The sequence below is a fragment of the Peromyscus leucopus genome, chromosome 1 (assembly GCF_004664715.2).
Source record: "Peromyscus leucopus breed LL Stock chromosome 1, UCI_PerLeu_2.1, whole genome shotgun sequence".
Lineage (NCBI taxonomy): Eukaryota > Metazoa > Chordata > Mammalia > Rodentia > Cricetidae > Peromyscus > Peromyscus leucopus.
Window position 1 is genome coordinate 33,371,729 of NC_051063.1, and position 25,767 is coordinate 33,397,495.

General features: G+C 35.9%; 1 protein-coding gene and 1 non-coding gene across 3 annotated transcripts in view; one reads left to right on the forward strand and one right to left on the reverse strand.

The window, feature by feature from the left end:
- The window catches only part of Shoc2 (SHOC2 leucine rich repeat scaffold protein), an 83,685-nt gene that overhangs the window by 22,477 nt on the left and 35,441 nt on the right, over window positions 1-25,767 (reverse strand). Inside the window, exons 1-2 of one of the 2 annotated variants that reach the window (XM_037206088.1) lie at window positions 19,508-21,394; window positions 5,540-5,677 (exon numbers count right to left, since the gene is read on the reverse strand). In XM_037206088.1, coding sequence (XP_037061983.1) covers window positions 5,540-5,677; window positions 19,508-20,210 — 841 coding nt within the window. In that variant the 5' untranslated portion in view covers window positions 20,211-21,394. Of the gene's footprint in view, window positions 1-5,539; window positions 5,678-19,507; window positions 21,395-25,767 lie in introns of those variants that run through there. The other variant, XM_028875067.2, reaches the window with a different exon arrangement.
- On the forward strand, window positions 15,280-15,386 carry LOC114697077. The gene has a single exon (XR_003735109.1). It is a non-coding gene; the product is annotated as a U6 spliceosomal RNA (small nuclear RNA).

A 25,767-nucleotide genomic window follows, 5' to 3' on the forward strand; every position in this document is an offset into this window, starting at 1 on the left:
AACTGCCATCAGCCACCCTTCTCTGTCTCCGCTCTCTTCCCCTGGCTCAGGAGCTGAGTGACCCTGGAATTGCTGGTGCAGGAACTAAATTATCGACAAGAGGGAATGTTTTCACAACAAGAGCTGATATTACACAAAGCAGTGGAAACAACCTGTCTACCTAAGGTGGGGGTGGCTTTTGGAAATGTCAGGTATACATGACTCCAGAGGAGAATTAGGCAGCTGCTCCAGGACCAGCAACTCCACAGGGCAGAGAGTGGCTCTTGTTTCTCACTGTGGTCACACTTTCAAAACTGGGCTACGATTAAAAAATAATAATGATAACAGTAATTTTTTAAGAAAAAGTATCAAGGGAACCATAGTTCAATTAGATAAAGCTTGCCACTATCTGTTCCAGATGAGCTGTTCTTCTCCAATAAAAAAGAAAAAGAATCTCAAGTAGTGTCAGCTGAGAACTATTGATGACAGAGTACCTGCCTAGCATATGTGGAGCCCTGGTTTCAATCCTCAGCATCCCTAAATAAGTAAAAGAAAAGAGAAATACATAAAATTTACATATGTAACAGATCACAATCCAAATGTCCAAGTTTCTCACCAAATCTTAACCTTCAGCTACACAATCTACACAATTAAAACCTCAACATACCGGGATAGAAAGGATGACAAAGACAAAAATGAATTATTTAATAAATAATACATGAAAAATTACTATAATATAAAAATTCCAATAAGTACTACTAATTAACTTTGCCTTCACCCAAAATAACTATTTTATCTCCTGGCAACTAACAAATTTATTATCTATAAATGCAATATTTTAAATTCTTATTATTGTTTCCATTCTCACAGCTTTCCAATATGTACTTGTGATCTGATCACATAAAACATGTGAGACATGAAGTCTACAATATCATCTTAATTACAAGGGATTAATAACAAAGTCAAGGGCTGGAGAGACAGCTCAGGGGTTAAGAGCACTGAGGTTCAGAGGGCCCAGGCTTGATTCCCAGCACCCATACAGCAGCTTTTCTAACTCAAGTCCCAGGGGACCTGATCTTCTCTATTGGTACCAAGAAAAACACTCATACACATAAAATAATAAGGAAGTCAGATATAGCTATAAAGATACTCGCTTGGGATTTAGCTTGATTAGCATGTACAAGACCTAGGGGTTCAAATCCCAGCACCACATAAGAAACAAACAAATAAAAATTAAAACACAGAATTACCTCTATAAAAAAAAGAGACATATAAAATTAAGAAAACTAGGAGAAAGGTTACGTGGGACAGTTACCTTTCTCAGAGGAAGAGATCCTTATCACCTAGCACAGTCTGTGCTCTCTGTGTGCAGGACTGTACTTAGTACAGTGCTTAGTACTTCTTAACAAAACAGGGACACAGATAAATCCACAAACACACTAAACATCACTAAGACTTCTATGAGAGAAGAAATGGTGGACCAATGATCATTTCCTAAATATCTATTTCATCAGTGGAATGAGTGAAGAAAGTGATTCCTCAGCAGACAAGACAACAAAAACCAAGGCCCTTTGGCTAGAACTTGCTCAAGAAACAATCTAGCAGCCTAAGAAACCCAGTGACTCGCTAGCCTGAGATCTGCACACAGTTTCACAACCTGGAGTAAGCTACATTTGGTCTTCCTGCCTATTTGCAGTAAAGTAAAGCAATGTTTTTTCTTTCTAAGACTAAGCAAAGTTCTGGATTTCATGAAAGATTTTTGATTTTGGTTTTGTTTTAGTAAAGTTATTTTTAATATGACAACCTCATGGGAGAAAAAAATTAACACACTGAAATTAAGCAGTCACTTTTCCCTTTACTATTCAATCAGTTGTTCAAAATTAAGCAAACTTGAAGACATTTATTTCAATGTAGGAACATCCAATAATAGAAACTAAACATTTCACTATGTACGTTTAAAGAACAGATACTAAGGTAAAAATTGACACATCTGTTCAGCTGGCCTAGAAGTATACTACAGAAATGTCATTGTAAAAGATCAACACTGAGAAAACTTAGTTTTTAAACTTCAGAAATAAAGACATCATCCTTTGTATGGTTGGTCAAAAAAAACCTGTCTTTATAATGTACAAAAACATACATTAAATTCCAAAGGGCAGAACCAAAAGGCAGAGCTACTTTCTGACCCCATAAGGCCCCCAAGGGAAGGGCACGGAACCTAGTGACCGTGTGCCTGGCCAAATTGTTCAAACAACCAACAGCTATGGAGGACATTACTGTTCCCATCAACTGTTCTGATAAAACTACTACCAGCCTGGCTTTAGCTAAACAGAAACTGACTAAGGCAACTGCAGCAATCGGACAGCTGATGAATGGAAAAACTAGAACAATAATGAGGATTAGAAACAGCATTACAGTTGTTCTGAAACTTTAACTGACACAGATCTGAAGGGGTAAGATCCCCCAAAAGTGCAGGCTGTGGGGCAGGGTGAGAACACACTCGCTGTTTCAACTGTACTATGATAAACTAACAGTCTATAAAGAAACTAAAATTGTTTTTAAAACACTGCTAATAAGGAAAATTTTTGACCTAAATGTCTTCAATGGTGAATTTTACCAAATATTAATGCCACTTTTTTTTTTTTTTTTTTGTAGTTTAGTATGCTTCTGAGTTTTGTGTATCACTTAAATTCCAAGAGGCCAGGAAAAGGCATTGGATCACCTGGAACAGGAGTTACAGATGGCTGTGAGCTGCCATGTGGATGCTGGGAATCAAACTGCGGTCCTCTGGAAGAACAACCCGTTCTCTTACCCGCTGAGCTATCTCCAGTTCCCAGTTATGTCACTTTCATAAAACTTGCAAATAATGAAGAGGAGCATTCCCAACTTACTATATGTGACCAACTTTACTAAACAAACAAACAAAAAAAAACATTTTATAATGACTTATGAGAATTTGTTACAATACAAGTGAATGAACCTAATTTTCAACTTCTACCAGAATGTGCCTTTTTTCATTATCTCACTTTGGTAAACAATTCCAATCTTATTATCCTCATTATCTGCTCTGTATGTTTTTCTAACATTTCACTCATGAAATAACCAACCTGCTTAGATCTGTCTCGACAGGCCTCATTAATTCCCTAAAAAGAAACTTCTGGGACTTGAGGAGACAGTTCAGACAGATGATAGGTAGGTTGGTAGGTAGGTAAGTAGACTAAGCAGGAATGAAGACCGAAGTTCAGACCCCTAAGCTAGGGGACAAAAGCTCATCTGAGTTTTAATCAAGCTCGTGAAAATATAAACTTGTATTTTATTAGTTCCTTCACTGTACTACCTATCTCTTTCCAGAACTTTTCTTTTTTGTTCCTTTTAAACTTCATTTAAATATTATTTCTATCTTCCTGGTTTTTTTGTTCCAGGGTATTTCTTCAACTTCAGCTAATAGGTCATTATTTTGGGCTTTGTGTTTAATTTTCCAACTAATTTAATTTAATTTGGTAAACACATCTTTTCATTTGTATGCACATGTGTGTGTTAGGAGGAGAACAGGCCAGAGTTCAGTGTCCAGTGTCTTATTACTCTCCACATCATTTTCTCTAAGTTTCTCAATGAACCTGAAGCTCACGAGCTGGCTAGACTGGCTGCCAGTGAGGTCTTGGGATCCCCATTACTCCAGTTCTCTAGCACTGGGTTACAGGGGTGCCCACGAGTCCTGCTTTTGCTGTGGGTACTAGAATCCAGACTCAGTCCTCAGGACTGTACAGCACTTTAGCACTCGGTCATCTCCCCAGTGCTTGGTAGACATTTCTAAGAACTGTGTTTTGTTTCTCTTTGGTATCAGCCTGAACATAATCATGTTCACAAATACAGAACATACTCCCTCTATGCTTTTTTATCTGAGATAACTCTTCTTTCCATCCTAGCCATTTCAATTACTTTAAAAACAAAAAAAGTAGAAAATAATTGTCGTGGTTTCTAATATCCTGAATCACCCATCTGTTCTTTTTATATTTTAAGTTTAACAGAACACTCCTATAACTTGTTACATGATTCAGACAATTTTGCCTTTCCAGTTTAAAGAATAAATATTTAATTTGTTACCAGTATAAATACTAATACGATAGGAAGATCCATGGGCTAAGAACTAGAAAGGCATAAGTTGAATGGTAATTATAATATCTAAGTCTCAACTTGCTTTTCTGTAAGAAAATTATTGACTTACATTACTCAAGATACTTCCCCATTGGCAGGGAAACTATGGCCAGGATGTAAAAAGATAGTTGGATGGATGGATGGATGGATGGATGGATGGATGGACGGACGGACAATAGATTGATAGATAGATGATAGGTAGATAGGTAGGTAGGTAGATAGATAGATGATAGATTGATAGACAGATGATAGGTAGGATGGTAGGTAGATAGACAGACAGACAGACTGACTGACTCACTCCCCACCTAAAGGTTAATAACAACATCCCCCTCTAATTGAAAAAACAAACAAGCAAACTACAACAACAACCCAAACTGAAAACATCCTCCACATTCAAAGATTTAACAAAACAGAGGTTAATATTAGCAGTCTGGAAATAAACTCAGAAACCAGAAACAATCAGATACTGGGAAGGAGTTTGCCCTGAGAGAGCTTTCCCAAATAAAAGATGCACCTGAAGGGCCAAGCTGTGTTTCTGGCAAGAGTTAAACTCTAAGTCCTGCAGAGCTAGAACCCTTCAGGGATATTCCTTGAACAGAGTAAGCCAGATACGAGCTAGTCCTCTAACAGACACCTTTGTGCCATCTAAGAGATGACAAACATCCCTCATGCACCGAACATAGAATTATTAAAATGGCTTCTCTAGATACCTGACAGAAGCAAACAAAATAATTACTGAGATAGAATCATCGTAAACCTAAAATGTTTTATTAACAGCACCTCTGAAATAATTTTTCAAATTATATAAATCAAGTACAGATGACATTTTTCTAAATAACAAAGAATTTATTTAAAAAAACAAAAACTTTTTGGCTTGTATACATTTCTAGGCAATTGGAAAAAAACATAACAGCAGGAATATAAATTATTATCATAGCTCAATTCAACTGTTTGCAATTTGGCAAAATCCTCAAAATATATTTTAACCACCTTCAAAACATCTCTTACCAAATCAACATTACAAATGAACAACTTTTAAGTTATATTATTATGCTTTAAAAATTAGACAACAAAGATTTTATTTTGCAATGTGGTACTTTAACAAAGAGATTCCACTAATATAATAGCATGTGACATTCTGAAATAAACTGAACAGAAATCTCTCCATTCTGCAGTAAGTGTACACTAACTCAATGTTTTATCTTCTTTATAATCCCAAATGAATTCATTTCCTAAGATCTCATTTTTTCTTTATCAAGAAATGGAAAAGTGATTTAAAGTACTATTCTAAAAGTTTTACTACTACTTTGATAATTTTGAGTTTGTATTACCAAAATGGATCAAAAATAGTCCTTTCCATAATCATGTAGCTATAGATATCAGTATCTTCCTTCTCCCCTCATACCTATTGTATCTGGGAGGTCTAGTAGTTCATTGTGCTGCAAGTCAAGGTTGGTTATCTGTGTGCAGTTTCCAATCTCCTTTGGAAGGTGTTCAAGTTGATTGTGAGCTACATCCAGGGTAATGAGGTTACATAATTCACCTGTAAATTGACCAACATAATAAGCATTAAAAACTATATCAGGTAATACTTGTAAGCAAGGGAGCACATTTATGATTCCTAAGTTCTTTTACTTTTACTTCAAAATGGTAAATTATCTACTGAAGACACTCATATGTGGAAAGAAATTTCAGCTCAAGCACAAAATCACAAACTATTATTTTAGAAACTGACAGCTAACGAAATTAAAATGATGCTTACAAACTAATGCTTCATCATCCTGTGCTGTGTGTTCTTGGTGCTGTCTTTTGGTCCTAAGGAATGAACCCAAGGCCTCACACATACTAAGCATGCACTCTGTCACTGAGCTACATACAAACCACCCTCCCCTCTGATCCTGCTTTATATATTACTACAAAAATGCTAATATATCCTAAGACTTTTCAAAAACTGACTAATTTCGTTAACCAAAGTCAGCAAATATTAGAGACATCTTCTACCTCAATATATGTATGCTTTCAAAATGCATGTTCCAGTGCTTATAAATGGCTAAATTAACATTTTAAATAAAAATTCTTTCTCAATTAATAGAAAATGAGGTACATTCTGGGTTAGAAAGAGGTACACTGACAATTCAGATTTCTCTTAGTATTAACTACACATTAAGATCTTTTTCTATTTGTAATAGATTTGTTGTTCTGTACATGATGTGTTTGTTTGAGACAAGATTTCTGTGTAGCCTTAACTGTCCTAGAACTCATTCTGTAGAACAGGCTAGCCTAGAACTCAGAGTTTACCTGCCTCTGCCTCCTGAGTGCTGGGATTAAAAGCATGAAGTTTGGAGATACTGAGAAAAGTAAAACAAAACTCTGAAACTCTGAAATAAGAGTGTGGGACAGACTCCTAATTTAGATGTTTATAGATGAAGGCAACAAAACATAAATGTTTTATTTCATCAAAAAAATACTTCCAGGAGAGTGAAAAGAAACCAAGTGGGAGAAAACATTTACAATCATGGATTTGATAAGGAATCAGAAATATTGAGTACATAAAGACCCACTATAAAACAACACCCTCCTCAGTCCCCAAAGAAGCCAATTTAAAAATTGGCTTAAGCTGAGCAGTGTCACAACCTGTAATCTCAAATGTAGAAGACTAACACAGAAAGTTTACAAGTTAAAAGACAGTCTCCCATCTGCAGTACATGGAAACATGATTCAAAAAGTAAAAAATGTAAAGGAGCTGTGCAGGTTTTCGAGTAACAAACACACAAATGGCTAATAAGCACAAGTAAAGGTAGTCAACATGCCTAAATGTTAGATGAGTAAAAGCGAGACAACTGATCACTGTACCTAGGAGGATACTTACTGTTGGAAAACAAAGTGCTGGTGAGCAAGTACAAAAATTAGAACTTTGGGTTCAGCTGATTGGAACAGAAATTGGTACAGCTTCTGTGGCAATCAGTAGAGTAGAGTAGCTCCTTAAAAAAACTATGAATATAAAAATACCATTACCACAACATAATTTTACCTCTGGGAATTCTGAAATTATCTAAAAAAACAGAAAATGGAAAGCAGGGACTAACTCAAAAGTATAACAACAGTTACCTGTAGAACAGTACTCAGGGAACTATTATTCATCATAGCCAAAAAATGAGGATTACTTCAAATGTCCAGAAGTCAATGAGTAAACAAAATGTTGTATATATTAATAATAAATACCTTATAGTTCTATAAAGGAATGGAATTCTGATACATGTTAAAACTGGGTAACCTTGGAAAAATATGCTAAGTGAAATAAGCCAGACACAAAAGGTTAATAAATTATATAACCCTTTTTATGAGGTATGTAGAATAATATTTATAGACAGTACAGTAGTTACTGGGTTCTGAAGAAGATGGGGGTTGTAGCAGTTTAATGGGCATACAGTGTCGTTCTCATATCATGAAAAAGTTCTACAGTTGAGTAACAATGATAGCTGTACACTATGAACACACTTAATACCACTAAATCTCAAAATAAACTATGTCACATCTACTTTTTAACAATAAAAAAAAAAAAAAGAAGCCAATGCTGAGCTTTCGTTTTACATTGGATAAGAGGAAGAGACTTGGGGCAGTCTTCATCTTGGGGATTGGCAGGTACCAGGCAAGTATATTTAAAAATATGTATATATATCAATAAATAAAAGAATATACATAATAAAACAGAATAGAGATAAGTCAACAAATGTAAATGCTGCATGTTCAGAAAAAAAACAATATTGATATCACTTGCAAGAAAGTATTATAAGCAACTTTATAACCATGAATCATAAATTCAAAAACTTAGGTTATACAATTTTTTAAAACACACACATACACACACACACACACACAAAACTACCAAAACTCAACAAATAGGAAACCTCAATGATATTCTAACCACTAGATAAATTTTGTATGTAAATGAAAAGTTTTCCCTCCAAAAACTGCAGGCAGGCACAAATGGTTTCTCTGGACACTCATATCAAGTGCTTAGACAAGAATTAACTAACACTCATGTAGTCTCTCACAAAAAGTTGCAAAGAGGGATATACTTCCAAATTCATTTTATTAGGCTAGCATTACCTTGATATCAAAAACAGTCAAAGGTGGTACAAAAAGAAAACCCATAAACCAATGGCTAATTCCCTCTTTACATGACACACATTATATACAGGGGAGACATAGAGACTTCATATATGAATTCTTCAATGCTGGTTCTGTGCTTGAAAAATTAACCAATTGTAATTCATTGCATCAACAGTTCTAAAGAAGAAATATTATCTGATGACTCATGTAAGTATTTGATAAAATTAAAAATATTTTTTGGGGGATTGTGCCTTTATTAACAATAAAGTGTATTTTTTTTGGTTTTTTTCCATTTTAATTTAAATTTTTTTCATTTTACGTATCAACCACAGTTCCCCCTCCCATCCCTCCTCCCACTCCCCCTAGACCCCCCTAAACCACCCCCTCATCTACTCCTCCTAAAGGGTATGTTAAAAATCCTAATGAGGAACAGAAAGGAAATTTATATATGAATTTTTAACTTAATTTTCATACTGACACATAAAAAACTTCAAGTCAACACTCCTGTTCTCACAATACTAATAAAAAGGCTATGGATCTACAATTCCTGTTAAGTCTTTCAGAGAAGTGAGGACAAAGGGCAAATTCATGAGCTAAAAACTACAGAGATGTGAATTCAGAGACTGTTACCAGAAGTAACAAATGGAGCTTAGAACAGTTCAAAGGTAACTGCTGCTACAGACTGTGGGATGCAGGGAGGTGACTGAGGAGACTTGCAAGCAGAGCCCCTCCTACAAGCGTCCCTCTCTCTAATGTCCTAATGCAGGCTCTCACAGCAAAGACAGTAGGAAAAGCATTTCTTTCACCTAGGCATTTAAAGCAACAGAAACTCTAAGACAATCCCCACACAAGAACAATCTATTGGGCTAGTTCTGCACTAACATCTGCTCTGCTTGTTTTGATGCACTTCAGATGAGTATTTTAATAAAGACCATGCAGCTATCACCTTTATATACCTGTATTAATACAGAAAATTGTGAGGATTATATTATAGGATGCCAAAGGTTGTTGTGACATTAGGAATGCTCTCTCAACATATTCATATATGTGTGTGTATTATATTATAGGATGCCAAAGGTTGTTGTAACATATATATATGTATATATATATATATATATATATATATAAAATAGCTTTGATTGAACAGCTTATCTTCTACTTTAAATTTATAGAAATATGATGTTAATGTTTTTAAAAGAGGAAGAGTAAAAAAATAAATGTCTTGAAAGAAAAGGAAAAACCAATTTACATACAGAAGAACAAAAATAATAATTACATTAGATTTTTCTTCAGAAACCATGGAAAGACAACAGTGGAATGAAATATAATAAACACAGGCAAGGCAGGGGGATCATAAACCTAGAAGGTCTGTTACCAATAAAACTACCCTCCAAAAGTAAGGAAGAAACAAAGGCTTATAGGACTAACAAAAATTGAGGGTGCCTGAATCCACTAGAGAAGATGTACAAAAAATATTAAAATAAATTCAGAAAAAAAGGAAAATAATATATACAGAAACTTAAAGAATGGGATAAAGAAAGAAGACAGCTAAAGATCTTAACTTTCTTACTCATATTTGATTTAATGGATAGTAGTTTAGTCTGCTTTAATAGCAGTAAGATTATGAGAAATAGAAATGTTTTAAGGCAAAACACAGAAGAAATGTGAAGTATTTGTCATAAGGCATCCAGTGGCATAGTGCTCACTAGAATTAATCTAAATGTACTAAACCTCGACAGTAAGCAAGCAATACCCCCTCATAAGGAAATACAGAGTCTGAGCCAGTGATCACCTGCAGTCCCAGCACTTGAAGCATGGCCAGGAAGATCACTTGAAGCACAAGTGTAAGAACATAAAAAAAAAAAACAGCAGTGAAGGAAGAAACCCAAGGCTAACATTAATCAAGAGAAAATGGATCAGCTGGAGAAATTTCAGACAAAGCATACTTCAAAACAAAGAAAATTATCAGAGCTATAGGAAAATATTACACAATGCTAAATGAATAGGTCAATTCTTTTATTCTTTTCTTTAGAGCTTTAATATCTTTGATTCTGCAATAATCACAATATCCATTCTAACACTTGGTGAATGGTTCTCAATCTGAAGCATCATTTTCTCCGTTCTCAACTAATATCACTCTTTCATGGATCCCCTGAACAAACATCACAGATAAAAGCAGCAACTACTAAGCAGCTAAAAAAAAAAAAAAAAAAACCTCCTTTTCTCCCCTTCCTTCTCTCCTGATCCCCTCCCCTTCTCCCTAGGGACAACAATATACACCTACATTCTTTTCCATGTCTTTTACAGTGCTTAGTGCAAAACATCACTTTAATTGAAAGAAAAAAACTAATTTTGGATCCTAATACTCTTCACATCAGAATAAAACTTTTTAGTATTTCATCTTCCGCCTGCCCGCCCTTTGGCACAAGGTCTCTTTATGTAGTTCACATAGGCCTCAGTCTCCCAAGCATGGGGATTATAGGCATGAACCACCACTCTTGGCTTGCCATCCTCTTTTCTAATAGTAAATGCCTAAAGCTGTTTCAACTCTCATTAAAATAAATTTCCACTGATATAAAGAATGGTGCACAGCAAACCTAAAGGGCTCAGGCAACTAAATACAGCAAGTTAGATGAGATCAAGGAAAACGGCTAACTTTGGAGGCTAGTTACTAGTCTGCCATCTTTCTCAAACTCAGCACTATGACATTTTTAGACTAGATTATTCTTTGTTGTAGAAGACGCTCCTGTACATAAAACAGCACCCCTGCCCTTAACCAACAGTCCTCTCCCCAATGAGTCCTAACAATTAAGATGACATACAGGATGAACGAATTGGCTTTCACTTACACCCAAAGCTCCCTCGTTTGTTTCTGTAACTTAACAGTTCATTCTGACACTGAACAGTACCCCGCTATGGAGGGACAGTTGACCCATTCACTTAATGATAGACATTTCAGTTGCTTCCTATTTTTAGCAACAATAAAGGTGCTAATTAAAATATTCATGTATAAATTTTTATGTAAACACAAATTTTAACCCATTTTGGTGTATACCTAGAAGCAGGCATGGCTAAATATATTATTGTGGTGACATCATTTATCTTAGTAAGAAAGGGACAACTGTCATCTAAAATGGTTGAACCATTTTACATTCCTATTCATAATGGATAAGAATCCTCACCTGAATCAGAGATTATCAGTGGTTTTGATTTTAGACACTCCGATGTGTGTAAAGGTTACAAATTGGAACGAGGATCTCAAAGGCAGTTTTATGGGGGTAAAAAACCTAGTGGTGTGACAGTGTTTCTTCTCAAAAAGCTAGACAGTGAAGAAACAGACTACAATACAATACATCAAATGGATATTCTCATGAAACTGAAAGTTAGTAAGACTATATATAAATGACAGAGGTGAGCTAAAGAGAACCTGTATTCCAAATTGGCCCTTTATTGCCTATTTTAGAAATTTCAGTATTAAGAGCCATTCTTCTGGATCTTCAAGGTCATTCATGATTAAAGATTCCTTCAGGTTTGTTCATTTCTGAGATAGGAACTTTCTGTATAGACCAGGTGGGCCTCAAACCCTTAAGACCAGGATCTCCTCCTAAATGTTAGGATTGCATGCATGTGCCAACACACCCAGCTGGTTAAAGATCTTTAATGATATGACTTAACTAGCTGGTCTTTTAAAGAAAAACTTGTGCACTGACTGAAGAGTCAGCAGAAAAGAAAGCAAGTCTCCATATTCTGAAACTTACACTACAGAAAGCATGGAATCAGGAATCAAAAGAATAGGATAAAATTGCTGTAAGTAAAAATGAAGGGAAAAAATTGAAACTGTACGTGATGAGAGCACTCAGGTTGAAAAATAAAACAAACACATACATGTCAGAACTTAAGGCATGGGAGTGCAAAAATATCTGGCACCTATTAATGTAAAACTAAGGAACATGAACCATTTTGACCAGATAATGAAGTACAAACTGAGGATTTTAAACTGACAGCTAATCAGAAAATTGTTCCAAAAGTGTATTTTCTCAGAGAGGAAACCTAAGAGTCTAGAGTAAGTCACTCCAACTAGACAGCAACCAACACAGTACTGTAAGAGCTACTGGGAGAGGTAGAAAGAGTACCAAGAACTGAAAGAACTCAATCCCTAAAGCAGAGAACATTAACAAGATTTCTTCTATTATAGCCATTATGGTTCATACTTATTACTACTAGTAACTGTTGTAATATTTAATTTGCTTAATATTTAATTAATTCATATACTGATTAAATAATTATCCCTTGAGTGGACTGAACTGAGCAATGTAAGTGGAAGTTTCTGTCCTGCCAGCAACTCCCAAATACCCAGAGCTGCTTCCCAAATAATTGACTCAGAGGCTCAATATTACCTATAAATGCTCAGCTGGTAGTTCAGGCTTATTACTAACTAGCTCTTTTACTTAAATTAACCCATAATTCTTTCCTATGTTTAGCCACGTGGCTTTGTACCTTTTCTCAGCATGACATTCTCATCTTGCTTCCTCTGTGTCTGACGACTCCTGACTCTGCCCTTCCTCTTCCCAGCATTCTTAGTTTTGTCACCCGGCCTATACTTCCTGACCAGCTCAGGAAGCTACTGGCCAATCAGTGTTTTATTAAACCAATTCGAGTGACAAATCTTTACAGTATACAAGAGGGTTATTCCACAGCAGAGCAACTTGCAAAATATGTTTAAAATGATGACATGTGACATCTGTGATTATATTTCAAAAGACTATGACTTCCACCTTGCTATACTCTGATTTCTCAAAGCTTGAGTCCCTTGATGAAGCAAGGTCTCATTGTCAGCTGATCCTGACAATGACATCTTGAACCTAAGTGTAGAACCTTTCCCAGGTGGGCCTTGGCTAACCTGACTGAGAAACCTTGTGAAAAACAATCTTGTATTAGAAGTCCAGTTAAGACAGTTCTGACTGATGAACCAAAAATTTTGAAATAATTGCTGTTTTAAGAGCTACACTTTGATACTCAAGAGATAACTAATAAAAGAATTACATGAAATCCACATTTTTATTATGACATTACTCATAAATCTGCCTGCAGAAAATAATCTCATCAAAAGCCAGAGTTCTATTAGTCTGAGAAGCCAGGGGATGCACTTCAGAGTTATTAACTTTAGTAGCAGAAAAGAGAAAAATCACAAAGAACAGAGTGCCAAAATTTGCAGTACATAAACTCCTCAGACTCCTGTCCAATTAAAAAAATAATGACGTGTGAGGGAAGATTTTTGAGGAGCCGGAAAAGGAAACAATAGTTTGAAAGTAAAAAGAGCAGATCAGACCTCTTATAGCTGCCAACTACAGTGCCATTGTAGAACTGCAGCCCTGCCAAGCCAGGATTAGAAAACAGAGTATCGAAAGAGCTGTATCCCAGGAGTGAAAAGTCACAGCTCAAGACTAAGGCTGTTTACTAGGCTTTTAAGGACATAACCAAGCAAAACCCCTAAGAGCTAAATCCAAGTCTCTGCAAGGTTAAAATTACTTCAAGAAAAGTTAACTGTGGAGCAAAACAAACTTTTAACACGAGAGAGTGATAAGAGAATTCATCCAAATCTTCATACATAATCCATTCAAACCATGAAAACAATTACTAGAAGTATGGCTATAAAGAACTAGAAAATGAACCCAGTATATGGGAAAATGGTTCCTAGGCAGTAGACAAGAGTAGACCATGCTCTCCAAGACCAAGGAAAAGTGTATGAGCCTTCTGGTTGCCAAGTTACTACCCAGGAGTAAGTCACAAGTTATAACAAGCGGAGAAGAACTACAGAGTCAAGACAACTGAAGTGCCTACAAGCTGTTTTAAGGAAGAACGTGAGTGATGGCGCAGCAGTAACAGTCATACAACCTGAAAGGAGGGCCCCACCTAGAATTTGCCTAATCACCATATAGAAAGCAACTGAAGAATGGTCTGGCAAAGAGCCAATAAAAAGCAATCCAACAATTCCCAATCGTAGTGGCACAAGGCTGGGAACAGTCTGAATTCCTGCCATTTAGAAACACCCTCATACAATACAGTCTATCTGGAAGAGTCCTGAGAAAAATATATTGGGGAAAACTTAGATCTAAACAAGCGGCAGTTAGCACCACTATAACCAAAGCTGAAAAGGAAAACACAAAAGAAACTGATTCTAAAGTAACTGAACTGTATGCCAAAATACATCCAGAATTAGTTAAAGTAATACAACAAAATCTAGACACAACAATGCTCTGATATCCAATTAAAATGTAACCAAGCATTCAGTTATAGAAAACATGATCTCTGATGAAGAAAAGAAACAAAAGCAAAAGATAACAGAACTATAAAATAAGAATACTGAAAAGACTACTAAAAATGAGCTCCACAAGAAAAAAATGAGCCTCACAAAATAAAAAATAAAAAAAAAGAAGATATGGAACAAAAATAACACTCAAATATAATGCAGACATTTAAAAATGAAAAGAGCTTGAAATAAATATTGACTGAAATGGGATCAACTGACCAGCAGACTTAGACAGAGACACAAAGATCTGACACTCCAGCATACCCTTGCTCCCCACTTGTTTACAGACTTACTTCATGGGCTCCTCTAAGTACCCTGTGACTGAGTAACACACTCTAAGGTTACAATGATTGCTGTCTCCCTCCCACACTTCAAGCAACACAGAAACTGACAATCTTAGTACTTCTCTGGCTCAAATACTATTTCTAATTCTCTTATTATCTCTTTTAACAATAATGAGAGCTTCTATCCTCCAGGTGTTTATTGTTTTAGTGAAAGACCTGGCAATGTGGGAACACTTCACTTCCTAGTCTCTAAGATTTCTTACTGATCTCCAATTAACAGGAGTTAATTTAGTAGCACCTATCGCCTCTTTATTAAAAGGAATTACTTAATAACACCTATGGCCTTTCTTTACAGATTTCCTTTTTCCTGTAAAGTTATTTACTGGCATTTGTTAAAAAAAAAACACCCAAATAATATTTTTAATAAAGAATGCCTGGGTGCTCGCTTCGGCAGCACATATACTAAAATTGGAACGATACAGAGAAGATTAGCATGGCCCCTGCGCAAGGATGACACGCAAATTCGTGAAGCGTTCCATATTTAAAAAAAAAAAAAAAAAAAAAAAAAAAAGAATGCCTGGATCCATAAAAGTAATTCTACTGCTCCTGGCAAAACTAAAAGAATTTAAAAATTTTTTTAGGGGATTAAGGCTTACTATTTAAAGTAATACTGGAAATAACACTGTAATATTATTTAACACCAGAATGTTAAAATATGATACTAAGATATTAAAAATACAATGACTTGTAAATCTATTAGAATACTAAACTGAAATATAAAATAGCAAAATAGTTTTTTAAAAAAGTAAATACTGGGCTTCAGTAAATTCAATTCAAGTCATATATACTGAAGGCCTAGGACTGATCATCTAAAAAATTCAAAAGAAAAATTACACATCAGAAACAAAGTATACTAAGTTCATTCAATTTTTTAAAAACGGCTGATTCTGTTTATTTTATATTATGTATGAACAAGTGTTTATACATTTATTACATATTGGTTACATACCACTTGACTTAGATAAACTATAACACTGCCAAGTGCTATGAATTGACTTTATTTTCAATAAATGTTACATCAAACAGGTAAAAAAAATTCTACTGACTTTACTTTCTTGTCACATATCTTTGTGAAGGCTGTTTTGTTTTGTTTCAGGGGATGGAGGCCAGAAGACAACTTTAGGTGTCCTCTCTCCTCAGGACCTCAGGCTCACTGTCAGGCTGGCTGCTGCTCACTGGAACCCAGGCATCTGCACATCTTTGCCTCCTCAGCTCTGCAATTAAAAGCCAGTACCACCATGCCTTTTTATGCAAGTACTCATTGATGGCCATCTCTCCTGTCCTGTGTGAGTTGTTTTTAAATGGGAAGAAATGATGATCATGGTCTTCAAAAGGCATACTCTTTAACAATTAGATTATTCCACTAGCAAAGAAGTTCTTTTGACAATCAACACATGAAATTGATGCTATATAAATATGTAATATGTTACTGAATATAATACAGAAAAATACTTTCATAAACATTCTAACTCAGTTGTTTGTATAAAGAATATTTTTGAAAATTGTAATTTAATAAATTACTTTAAAAAATTCTAAACCAGACATGTTCAATGAGAGAAAAGAAATTATAAGACAAAGATGGGGTTTATTTCTGGTTTCAAAACATAATAATCACAGTCTTTCTAGAAAAACAAAATGCTGTAAAAGTTCACTGTCCAGAGCATCCTGAACTAAACTCTAACTCTGACTTCCATTTTAACATACCTCCAGGAAGAGACTGTTCAAAACCATGTCTTTAACTGGGAACTCAAAAGAACCAATGAGAACAATTAAGGGAATAGTTATTTCCTATTTCTCTCTGGAAACAGAAGTTCTTGACTGCTTTTTGTACAATAAAGAGCCCATTTCAAGATTAAAAATGAAGAAAGTGTCAGATCCAAAAGAAACTCAGGACAAATGGCAGATGGCGACGCTATTAGCATACCAAGTGAATGCTGACTTTCAGCTGCAGTACTGTGGCTCACCTCGCCCCTACATTAAACAGCTCCAGCTCATGTGCCTCCCCACCCCCAGCTTTTTATTCCTCTATAACATTCTACTTCTGCTTGGTGTTGAAAAGGCTCCACTGTGACCTCCTAACTGCTGAGCTTAAAGATGTGCAGCACCATGTCCAGAAAAAGACATTTCTTCAGTACCAGGTATTTGAGAGCAAATCCTATGGAAGCACATCCTAAAGAGAAAACTTGTGAATTAACTGATCTTTGGGGACCATGTATAGTACAAACACCAAACAATGTTTAGATAAATACTGTACATTTCTAGGGAAAAATCAGCCTTTCTTTTTCCAGTAGCCTAAACTTCTGTCAACAAGGAGCTAAATGCAAAAATTAAATTCTGACTGAAGCTAATACTAAAGCATGTCACTCAACAGCTACTTTCCTATGGGAGACATGGAATGAAGCATTTCCACCCACTGACTTTTTTTGAGACTATTTTAATAATTCAGGAGTGAATCATACTGTGTATGCACATTACTTTAAAATATCTATATTGGATTTTCTAAATATACTAAGAAAAAACTAATTTCCTTTATTATTATAGTATTTTTTTAGTTTCATGGATGTGCCCTTTGAATGCTGACTGCTCTTATACTCATGTCCTTACCAACCTGTGCATCCTCCCCTTTCCCACAAATCTCTCTCATGCAGTCTTGTCTATTCACTTTGTTTTGTGACCCACAAAGATTAGCCAGGGCCACCTGTGTGACCATGGATTTGGAGCTGTCCACTGGAGCCTGGTGGGTGTAACAGAGAGTATACAACTAAGGACAGTGATTCCTCCTTTCCCAGAATCTACTGGACTAACTGTTGACAGTACTGCTCTTGTGTGGGCCCAGTGTAGGAAACTGCAGTTGATGTGAATTACAATAGCTGCATCCAATGTAGGGAATGGCTTTTCGTAGCCCTTCACCCTATCATCTGGTTCTTACAGACTTTCTGCCCCCATTTCAGTGATGTTCACTGGGCCTTAAGAGGGGTAATAGAGTGATTTGTTTAGGGCTGGGTCCTCTTAAGTGGTTTATTTTCTACATCCTGGGCAATCATGAGTCTCTGAGGTTCCTGTGGTGGTATCAATAAGAATGGCCCACACACACCTAAAATGCTTGGTCACCAGAGAGTGGTACTATTTGAAAGGATTAGGAGGTGTGGCTTTATTGGAGGAAATGTGTCACTGGGGGGTGGGCTTTGAGGTTTCAGAAGCCCATGCCAAGCCCAGGATCTCTCTCTTCCTACTGCTTAGGGCCCAGAAGTAGAAATTTGAGCTACCACCATGTCTGCCTGCATGCTGTCATGCTAATCCTCTGAAACTTTAGGCAAGCCTCAATTAATACTTTTCTAAGAGATTTTGTGGTCATAGTGTCTCTGCACAGCAATAGAACACTGACTAAGACAGCGCCAATGCTCACTGTAAGGAGATACTTCTCTGATTAGGGCTGGAAGTTGCTTAAGATAAAGTTAGTTTTTAAGTGTGTCGAGTCATATATAATATAATAAAACACATCTGAATTTTAACTAATATTTTTAAAGTCAAACATAGAACACTATATCTCTGAGAGCTAAAGAACCTAAAAGTCAGGAAGTTTCCTGTATGATCTACTATAAGACAATTCTTCAGTTAACAAAACACTGAACTCATCTTTGGTTATTCCTAAGCAAACAGGCTGCCTATAACAAAATGAAAAACTTCTCTGAAGTTCCCAAATCCATTTTTTTATTTTGATATTTTAAAAATCCTATCAAATGGGCTCAAAGACATTATCTTTATAAATTTCTCAAAAAAACTGCTAATGAATTAATATATTCCATATGGTTCAGAAATTTATTCCATTACTAAAAAGATGCTCCAAAATTTATTTCAAAAGGATGGAGAGTTGATTTCTTTTTACACTTCTATGCTCCTTTTTCCTCCTATACCATTCTTTTAAAGTTTCATTTGTTTCAGTATAATTTAGTTTACTACATAAGACTGAAATGAAATCTATCAAACTGTCAATAGCAATGCATGCATTATAGGTCTCTTTTCTGCCTGCCTGTATTAGATTTTGTTTGTTATTGTTGTTTCTGAGACTCACTATGTTGCCCAAACCTTGGGCTCCTGTAATCATCCTGGAATAGGCTTCCTGGGTGCTGCACACCACTATACCAGCTGCTACATTTTATTTTTAATGAACATGTAAGTACTTTAAAAAATGGGGGTGGGTAACTACTTTCTTATGGCACATTCTTTCACAAAACTGTAATGTGACAATTGTCTGTGGTAATCAAGTAGAAAGTGGTACACATTTGAATAAACATTTTCAGACAAAGAGAAGGTCAGAATAGGAAAGCTGATATAGCAATATACAGATGATATAAAATATAACTAGAAAGATACTTAAAAAACAGGTGCTAAGGTAACAACTTAAAAATTAGGCAAATCTCTTTCAAATTCATTTTTCTCTCATGAGAAAGCAGATTTCAGTTATCCGAGAAAGGTCTAATTGTATTTGTTTTGAAACTCACTTAAGTCAATAAAATAATCAAGGTGAGAAATTTCTAATATGGAAAGCACTCAACAAAATTACTTAGCTAACAAGTACTACAAATAGCAGCCCAGATTCTCTCACCAATTTCGGCAGGAAGCTGTTTGATTTTGTTCTCTCGGATGCTGAGCATGCTGAGCTTCGGCAGGTTTTTGATGTCCTTTTCCACAGTAGTTATCCGATTAAAGCGAAGGTATAGAGTGGTGAGAGAATCGAGCCTATAGACCACTGAAGGAATTTCTCTCAGTTTATTATGCCGTAAATCAAGCATCCGCAGCTTCTTCAAGTTATCAAGAGAGTCAGGCAAACTAGTGAGTGAGTTCTCACTAAGAGCCAGTGTCATGAGATTTACTAGACAGCCCACCTCCGCTGGAAGGGACTGCAATTTGTTACTGTATAAATAAAGTTCTGTTAGTTGAGTCAACTCTTTAATTGACGGTGGCAGTATATGTATAGACCTCTTGGATAAGTCCAAGCGCATCGAGTTCTCCTCCCGGCATTTGTTAAGCTCCTTAATTACCTCCGCATTGCTCGATTTTTTTCTAGTCCCAGGTGCTGGATTTGGCCGTTTGATCGTATTGTCGACTGAAAAAGCCACCCCTGGTTGGGCAGCACTGGAATCCTTCTTTCCATCTTTGGCATCTTTCCCTTTGGTTTTAGGTTCTTTTTCTTTGCTTTCTTTCCCAAAACCTCCAGAAGCTTTTGCCTCTTTTTCTCTTTCCTTGGCAGATGGCACTTTGGGATCTTTCTCTTTAGAGTCTTTTTCTTTGCCTAAACTACTACTCATGGTGACACAAGCTTAAACAAAACACTACATGAACTCCTTTTATCTGCCAGCAATCCAGATCAAAGATGAAGAGACAAAGATCCTGTACAGTCAAAAGAGTGTTGGCATGAAGACGTAATCAGCTTGGAGTTGCATCCATCTGTTACATGTTGGCTCTAAAAGCACTATGCCCATTTCTGATAACTCAGTCCAACTGGTAAAACGGTGCTGATCAGTCAGTGATTCATTAAAATTCCTGAAACACAACACAGCAGTAAATTACCTTAGGTTATAATTTGTATTATGGAAATTCTCTCCAAGCAATCACTGTGGAATTTCCCAGTTTCCTTATATCTTACACATTATTCAAGTCCCCTCTATTAGGAAACATTTATTGCAAATGACAAAAGCTAGCAGAACACATAAGACCTCCCCTCACAGAACTTACATATACTAAATGAGTTATACATAGAAAGTACTTAATTATTTATTAGCTATTGTAATCTAGCCTAGTTTTGAGCTCTCAAAACTTTGTTCTTGGATTTTTTTTTTTTAACCTTTTACTATGAGACTGTAACAGTCCTATTAGGAATAAATTGTTATCCCCAATTAAACAGACACAGAAGCACAGAAATACTTTTTATTTTTAGTATCTTAACTAACTAGCTCATTAATCTTTGGAGTACTGACAGAATCTAGAACAAATTAGGTAGCGCATATCCATCACCTATACTTAACAAATACACTGACTCTGCTATATCTACACTACTAACCAAATGGTTTTAGATAACAGGAAAGACCTCAAAGCTGACACAGACTAAGGAGTGGTAAAGAAAAGTACAAAACGAATGAAGTGGGATTTGTAAGGGGAAAAGGTACATAGTTCAGGAGGAAGAGTCATAATATGCATATTAGTTGATTCTGATGCATCGAGATATAAGGGCTACCTTTGGAAAATAGTGACAAAAAGTCATCTCCACTGCTATCTATATTTTAGGAACTAAAAACGAAAGATTAATGATACAAGATTCTTTTAGGTATAAAAGGGGAGATCGCTCAGTTTGTAACATGCTTGTCAAACAATCATACACATGAGTTTAATCCAGCAACCATGTCAAAAGGCAGGCATGATGGTGTATACTTATCCCAGTGCTGGACAAGGAACCTCTAAGACTTGTTAGTCAGCCAGCATAACCTAATTGGTCAGCCCTAAGTAAAAACAAAATATCCCAGGTAGCAAAACAAAAACCAAAGAAAAAAAAAAAAACCACTAAAGACAAGTTGGCTTAAATAAAATCAAATAGATTTTAGTGGGCATCAGTTTCCTTTTGTATTGTAACACTGAAATGGACTATTTACAGGATATTGACACTTATTTCTGGATGTTATTAGAAATGAATTTTAAAAAATACATCTTTAGAAGGGGGGCAACAGGAGTGGATGGGGGTGAAGAGAATGAATAGGATTGAAGAACATTTCTTTTATATATATTGGAGAATCTCATAATGAAACCCATTACTTTGCACACTAAATATAAGCTAATAAAAAGGGGAAATCTATCATTGGGACCAATGTGGTAACATACACCTGTTATGCCAGCACTTGAGAGGCCAAGGCAGGAGGACCATGAATACATATAGAGAAATGCTGTTTAAAGACAACAACAAAAAATTAGTCGGTATAAAAACTATAAAGATCATAATATTTTTAAAAGCCAGTAGGCCATATGTACTAAACATTTTCTTTTGCCTTAACTGCAGACATGAAAGTTTTAAATATTATATCTTGAATTACAATGGACACATTAGGCTCCAGACAAGAATGTTCATTACTCCTTACTTCTAATTATCACAACCTAAAACTGTGGATAAAATTCATAAGAAAACAAGAAAAAGACTCTGAAGAGTGTCAGAGAAAAGGTGACAGACTAGGGACCATAAGACTCTAGGAACTACCTAGTAGGAAGTTCCCTGGGATTTTCCTGTTGTTTTGCTTTCTTTTCTTTTGCTGTTTGTTTTGCCTCCTTTATATCCTAGCCTGGAGAGTAAAGATGCCAACAACCAATGGACACTAACAAGCAGCAATAAAGAAATGTTCCAAGAGCAGTTTTTTTCTAGTCAAAGAACTATGGAGAGGGGGCATTGTAGGATGGTACAGGTTTGACTATATTTGAACACAAAATAATTCATTTCTCAGCACCCCTTCACTGCCACTGGGGCCACAAAACTGAAATGAAAGCCTGTCAATCATTCCAACTTTGTACTAGCTTCAAGAAAAGATGCATACATCCCCCTTCACATTAGCCCAGCAGCTAAGGAGTATGAAGAAGAGCTTGCTGACTCTTCCTATCCTGCACTGAGCTAATTACATGTCAGTGGTACCCTCTCCCTGTCCTTCCTGTTTCTCCTCATGCAAAGCTGTATGATGAGGAAGAGCTCTGTTGATGATCTCTTGCCCTGCACCAAACAAATATTAGTGAATAAACGATATATCGTCTCCCAGCAGAAGAGAATAAATATTAAGCAGAGGAGCAGACTACAGAAAGAGATTATTTCAATATGTTTAGTATTCCCAGACATAACTCCTGTGAAATCAAAACAAGTGCTCTGAGGGCCTAATTGTTACACAGGATACTTACTGAATATCCAGCCCAGATTACTATAGCCAGCAAAACTTTCAATCACCACAGATGAAGAAAATAAGATATTAATCAATATCTATCTACAAATCCAATCCTATAGATGGTACTAGGAGAAAAAATCCAAACCAAGGTTAACTACACCTATGAAAGCAATCTAATACCAGCAAAACTAAAAAGAAAGCAAGCCCCAATGCACATACATACCACCAATGAGGATGACGATAATAAAATAACAGGAATTAACAATCATTGGTCATTATTACCTCTCAATATCAATGGTCTCAATTCCTCAATAAAGAGACAGATTAACAGATGGAAACAAAAACAGGATCCATCTTTCTGCTGCATACGAGAAACATCAAGGATAGACATCACCTAAGAAGCAATCTGGTATAGCTGTGGTAATATCTAACAAAACAGACTTCGAACCAAAATTAATCAAAAGAGATGGGGGAAGAACACTACATGCACATCAAAAGAAAAATCCACCAAGATGACATTTCAGTTCTTAACATCTATGCCCCAAATACATGGGCACTCACTTTTGTAAAAGAAACACTGCTACAGACTAAATCACTTATTAATCGTCACAAACTAATAGTGGGGGACTTTAATACCCAACTCTTATCAATGGCCAAGTCATCTAGAAAAAAGCTAAACAGAAATGCTAGAGCTAACAGATGTTATAAACCAAAAGGACCTAACATTTCACAGAACATTCCACTCAAACACAAAAGAATATACCTTCTTCTCAGCACCTTATGAAACCTTCTCCAAAACTGAACACATACTCAGACAAAGCAAGTCACAAGAGATGCAAAAAAATTGAAATAACTCCCTGCGTCCTATCAGACCACAATGGATTAAAGCTGGATATCAACAACAGAAAGCTTACAAACTCATGGAAACTAAACAACTCTCTACTGAAGGAAATATAGGTAGGCCAAGACAAAAATAAAAAGAAATTAAAGTCACTCTAGTATTCAATGAAAATAAATACACAGCATACCCAAAATGATGGAACACAATGAGAACAAGGCTAAGAGGAAAGTTCATAGCACTAAGTGCTATTAAAAAAAAATCGGAGATCTCATATTAGCAATTGAACAGCACATCTGAAAGCTCTAGAACAAAAAGAAGTAAACTTACCCAGGAGGAGTAATTGGCAGGAAATAATCAAACTAAGGACTGAAATCAATAAAAGAGGGAACAAAGGGAATACAAAGAATCAATGAAACAAAGAGTTGGATCTTTGAGAAAAATCAACAAGACAGACAAACCCTTATCCAAACTAACTAAAAGGCAGAGAGAGAATGTCCAAATCAACAAAATCAGAAATGAAAAGGGGACATAACAGATATTAAGGAAATCCAGAGATTCATAGACATAATTTAAAAACCTGTACTCTACCAAATTGAAAACTCTAAAAGAAATGGATAATTTTCTTGATAGGTAACACTTACCAAAGGTAAATAACCAATTTAAATGGATCTATAATCCCTAGTGAAATAAAAGAAGTTATTGAAAGTCTCCCCCCCCCAAAAAAAAAAGCCCAGGGTCAGATGGTTTTAGTGAAGAATTCTAGATTTTCAAAGAGTTAACTCCAATACTCCTCAAATAGAAACAGAAGGAACATTGCCCAATTCATTTTATGAGGTCACAGTTACCCTGATACCCAAAGCACACAAATAAAGAAAATTACAGAGCAATTTCCCTCATGAACATAGATGCAAAGATACTCAAAAAAATACTTGCAAACCGAATCCAACAACACAGAAAAAAGATCATCAACCATGATCAAGTAAGCTTCATCCCAGAGATGCAGAGACAGTTCAACATAATGAAAATCAGTAAATGTAATCCACCATACAAACAAAGAAAAAAAATGATCATCTCATTAGACACTGAAAAAGCCTTTGACAAAATCAACATCCTTTCATGATAAAAGTCCTTGAGAGAGAGATTAGGGATACAAGAGACATACTAAACACACAGCAAGCCTATAGTCAACATCAAATTAAATGGAGAGAAACTCAAAGCAATTCCACTAAAATGAAGAACAAGACAAGACTGTCCACTCTCTCCATGTCTACTCAATATAGTACTTGAAATCTTAGCTAGAACGATAAGACAATTGAAGGAAATTAAGCTGATACAAATTGGAAAGGAAGAAGTCAAAGTATCTTTATTTGCATATGATATGATACTATACATAAGTGACCCTAAAAATTCCACTAGGGAACTCCTACAGCTAATAAACACTTTCAGCAAAGTGGCTGGATACAAGATTAACTCAAAAAATTCAGTAGCTCTCCTTTATACAAACAACAAACAGATTGAGAAAGAAATCAGGGAAACAACACCCTTCACAGTAGCCTCAAACAATCTTAGGGTAACTCTAACCAAGCAAGTGAAAGGTTTGTATGATTAAAAACCTCATGTCTTTGAAGAAAGATATTGAAGAAAATATCAGAAGATAGAAAGATCTCCCAAGCTCATGGATCAATAGGATCAACATAATTAAAACAGCCACCCTAACAAAAGCAATCTACAGATTCAATCAATCCCCATCAAATTCCAACACAATTCTTCTCAGAGCTTGAAAGAACAATTCTCAACTTCATTTGGAAAAACAAAACACCAAGGATAGCTAAAACAATCCTGAACAACAACAACAAAAAAAAACTGCTACAGGCCTCACCATTCCTGATTTCAAGTTGTACTACAGAGCTAAAGAAAAGAAAACAAACAAACAAACAAACGCATGGTTCTGGCATTAAAACAGGGAAAGAGAAACCTGGAGACCAAACCAGCCACAAAACTCTTGAACTACAATCTGTCCTGCATGCAAGATGGGGCATTGGTGGGGCAGAACTTATGAGAGTGGCCAACCAACGTCTGGTTCAACTTGAAGCCCACTCCACTAGAAAGAGCCCA